Source organism: Pseudoliparis swirei, chromosome 2, assembly GCF_029220125.1.
Source record: "Pseudoliparis swirei isolate HS2019 ecotype Mariana Trench chromosome 2, NWPU_hadal_v1, whole genome shotgun sequence".
Classification (NCBI taxonomy): domain Eukaryota; kingdom Metazoa; phylum Chordata; class Actinopteri; order Perciformes; family Liparidae; genus Pseudoliparis; species Pseudoliparis swirei.
Window position 1 is genome coordinate 22,446,039 of NC_079389.1, and position 4,306 is coordinate 22,450,344.

Sequence of the window (4,306 nt, forward strand, 5' to 3'; positions counted from 1 at the left end):
ACTAGGACCGACTAGCCAATGTACTAGGACCGACTAGCCAATGTATCAGAACCAACTAGCCAATGTACCACTACCAACTAACCAACTAGCCAATGTACCACTACCAACTAGCCAACTAGCCAATGTACTAGGACCGACTAGCCAATGTATCAGAACCAACTAGCCAATGTACCACTACCAACTAACCAACTAGCCAATGTACCACTACCAACTAACCAACTAGCCAATGTACCACTACCAACTAGCCAACTAGCCAATGTACCAGGACCAACTAGCCAATGTACCAGGACCAACTAGCCAATGTACTAGGACCGACTAGCCAATGTATCAGAACCAACTAGCCAATGTACCAGTACCAACTAACCAACTAGCCAATGTACCACTACCAACTAACCAACTAGCCAATGTACCACTACCAACTAGCCAACTAGCCAATGTACTAGGACCGACTAGCCAATGTACTAGGACCGACTAGCCAATGTATCAGAACCAACTAGCCAATGTACCACTACCAACTAACCAACTAGCCAATGTACCACTACCAACTAACCAACTAGCCAATGTACCACTACCTACTAGCCAACTAGCCAATGTACCAGGACCAACTAGCCAATGTACTAGGACCGACTAGCCAATGTATCAGAACCAACTAGCCAATGTACCATAACCAACTAGCCAATGTACCACTACCAACTAGCCAACTAGCTAATGTACCAGGACCAACTAGCCAATGTACCAGAACCAACTAGCCAATGTACTAGGACCAACTAGCCAATGTACCAGAACCAATTAGCCAATGTACCAGAACCAACTAACCAATGTACCAGGACCAACTAATCAATGTATCAGAACCAACTAGCCAATGTACCACTACCAACGAGCCAATGTACCAGGACCAACTAACCAATGTATCAGAACCAACTAGCCAATGTACCACTACCAACTAGCCAATGTACCAAAACCAACTAGCCAATGTACCACTACCAACTAGCCAATGTACCAGGACCAACTAATCAATGTACCAGGACCAACTAGCCAATGTACCAGGACCAACTAGCCAATGTACCAGAACCAACTAGCCAATGTACCAGAACCAACTAGCCAATGTACCACTACCAACTAGCCAATGTACCAAAACCAACTAGCCAATGTACCACTACCAACTAGCCAATGTACCACTACCAACTAGCCAATGTACCACTACCAACTAGCCAATGTACCAGGACCAACTAGCCAATGTACCACTACCAACTAGCCAATGTACCAAAACCAACTAGCCAATGTACTACTACCAACTAGCCAATGTACCACTACCAACTAGCCAATGTACCAGTACCAACTAGCCAATGTACCAGGACCAACTAGCCAATGTACCACTACCAACTAGCCAATGTACCAAAACCAACTAGCCAATGTACCACTACCAACTAGCCAATGTACCAGGACCAACTAGCCAATGTACCAGGACCAACTAGCCAATGTACCACTACCAACTAGCCAATGTACCAGGACCAACTAATCAATGTACCAGGACCAACTAGCCAATGTACCAGGACCAACTAATCAATGTACCAGGATCAACTAGCCAATGTACCAGAACCAACTAGCCAATGTACCAGAACCAACTAACCAATTTTGCTAGTTAGTTCCTTATTTATTGAGAAGATATTTAGTGCTTTTCATTTGTATTTAAATGACGAGAGCACACAGAGTCTCGTGGATATTAATTCTTCAGATTCCTCTCCAACCGGCTGTTCATGGAGACGTGAGCTTCATGTCGTGAGAGACATTTTAAACCTGACATCTGTCTTAAAGCTGCGGTGTTTAAGAACCTCTCACTCGTATCTGACAAAGTTCTGACGCAATAACTGAGATCATTCAAAACAAATTAGGTCTTGGCCTAAAGAGGCTCGACTCATGATCTGTTCCATGTGGTCGTTACGTGAACCGAGGCCCACAGAACGTCAGGCGGGATGGTTTAAATAGGGTTGTTGTTGTTGTTGTTGTTGTTGTTTTCTCTAAAAGAGGTCAACTTTAAAAATGAACATATCAAGAGTTTAAATGCGTTAAACAGAAATATGATTTACAAAGATAAGCGTGAACCATCTCTCCAACATGTCCTCCTCCTTCTTCTTCTTCTGCTTCTTCTTCTGCTTCTTGTTCTTGTTCTTCTTCGTCTCCTCCTTCTTCTTCTTGTTCTTCTTCTTCTCCTCCTCCTCCTCCTCCTCCTCCTCCTCCCTCACAGAGGACGTGGAGGGCGTGTACTCGGCCACGGAGAAGCCGGTGATCCGTAACCACGTGTCGTACGTCTGCAGGAAGCAGCACTGCGCCGACACGCTGCTCCTCTTCCTCAACTCGCCGACACGCAGCGACGGCGCCATGTTGCTGTGGGACGCCAACCTCAACGGCGTCGTAAGGGGGCGGGGCCAATGGGGCGGGGGGGGGGGGGAGTGATGGAGTGAGTGAGTGAGAAGAAGTGTGTGTGTGTGTATGTGTAGACACACACACGACTTCAAAGCACATCACCAACAGTGGAAAGGATGTACACACATGGGAGCCATTATCAGGCTGATAAGACGATTCCTTTGATCACACACACACACACACACACACACACACACACACACACACACACACACACACACACACACACACACACACACACACACACACACACACACACACGAAGACCACCCAGGCGTGAACTGTGGACATGAGCTCATCTGGTCGAAGGTCAAAGTTTAATGTCTGTGAACAAGATAAAAATGGTGTTTTTAAACCCCCCCCCCCCCCCCCCCCCAGGCCGACCTGAAGGAGCGCTACTCCGTCAACGAGCTGCTGGCCGACCTGGCCGGCTGCCGGGCGGCGCGCGTGCTGCTGTTCGTGGACCAGAGCTACAGCGGCGTTCTGTCCAAGAGGCTGCGGGGGTCCCAGAAGCACCTCAACGTGGTCCTGATCCAGAGCCAGACCCGCGCCCCCCAGAGGCCGGGCCCGGGCCGGGAGGAGGGCGGCTGGTCCCACGTCGGCCCCTCCAGCTGCCTGCTGGACCACCTGGGGAAGGTGATCCATCACATCCAAGGAAAAAGCTTTCTTTCATTTCTTTCCCTTCTTCTTCTAACTCCTCCCCCCCGTGATGTCATCAGGGCGCCGGGATGCCCCGCCTCCTGGAGCCGTGGGCCGGCCTCCTGAACGTGACGCTGGCCGGCGCCCCCTGCAACGTCACGCCGCCGCTGACGGACGGCGAGCTGCGGCGGGAGTACCAGGGCTGCCAGAACCTGCCCACCGCGCTGTGGCACCGGAGGCACCGGAGGACCGACTGAGAGAGAGAGACACTGAGACTGACTGGGAGAGGGAGAGAGAGAGAGACACTGAGACTGACTGGGAGAGGGAGAGAGAGAGAGAGAGACACTGAGACTGACTGGGAGAGGGAGAGAGAGAGAGAGACACTGAGACTGACTGGGAGAGGGAGAGAGAGAGAGACACTGAGACTGACTGGGAGAGGGAGAGAGAGAGAGAGAGAGACACTGAGACTGACTGGGAGAGGGAGAGCGAGAGAGACACTGAGACTGACTGGGAGAGGGAGAGAGAGAGAGAGACACTGAGACTGACTGGGACAGGGAGAGAGAGAAATGAATGACACACTTAACTTTAGTTTCCGTGAGCTCGGCGGACGCTGGTGTGTGTTTTCTGTCCTGAACGACGGCTCATCCCAACGGGAGGGTCCTGAACACCGTGTGTGTGTGTGTGTGTGTGTGTGTGTGTGTGTGTGTGTGTGTGTGTGTCTGTGTGTGTGTGTGTGTGCATGTGTGTGTGTGCGTGTGTGTATGTGTGTGTGTATGTGAGTGAGTTCAGCAAGAGGACAACCGCTATGAGACCATCACTAGCTTACGCTGGGGCGTGCAAGTGTGTGTGTGTCTGTGCGTGTGTGTGTTTGTGTGTGTGTGTTTGTGTGTGCGTGTGTGTGTCTGTGGGTGTGTGTGCGTGTATGTGTGTGTGTTTGTGTGCGTGTATGTGTGTGTGTGCGTGTATGTGTGTGTGTTGTGTGTGCGTGTATGTGTGTGTTTGTGTGTGTGCGTGTATGTGTGTGTGCGTGTATGTGTGTGTATTTGTGTGTGTGCGTCTGTGTTTGTGTGCGTGTATGTGTGTGTGTGCGTGTATGTGTGTATTTGTGTGTGTGCGTGTGTTTGTGTGTGTGTGCATGTGTGTTTGTGTGTGTGCGTTTGTTTGTGTTTGTGCGTGTGTGTTTGTGTGTGTGCGTTTGTGTGTGTGTGTGTGTGTGTGTGTGTGCTCACCTAAGACATTTCAG

The 4,306-nt window shown here is 50.2% G+C and overlaps 1 protein-coding gene across 1 annotated transcript; it reads left to right on the forward strand.

The window, feature by feature from the left end:
- Positions 1-2,360: 2,360 nt before the first annotated feature.
- si:ch211-67e16.11 (uncharacterized) lies at positions 2,361-3,407 on the forward strand. Its single transcript, XM_056422922.1, has 3 exons — positions 2,361-2,412; positions 2,803-3,060; positions 3,144-3,407. The coding sequence occupies exons 1-3, from the start codon at positions 2,380-2,382 to the stop codon at positions 3,318-3,320; spliced, it is 468 nt and encodes a 155-aa protein (XP_056278897.1). The 5' UTR covers positions 2,361-2,379; the 3' UTR covers positions 3,321-3,407.
- Positions 3,408-4,306: the final 899 nt, after the last annotated feature.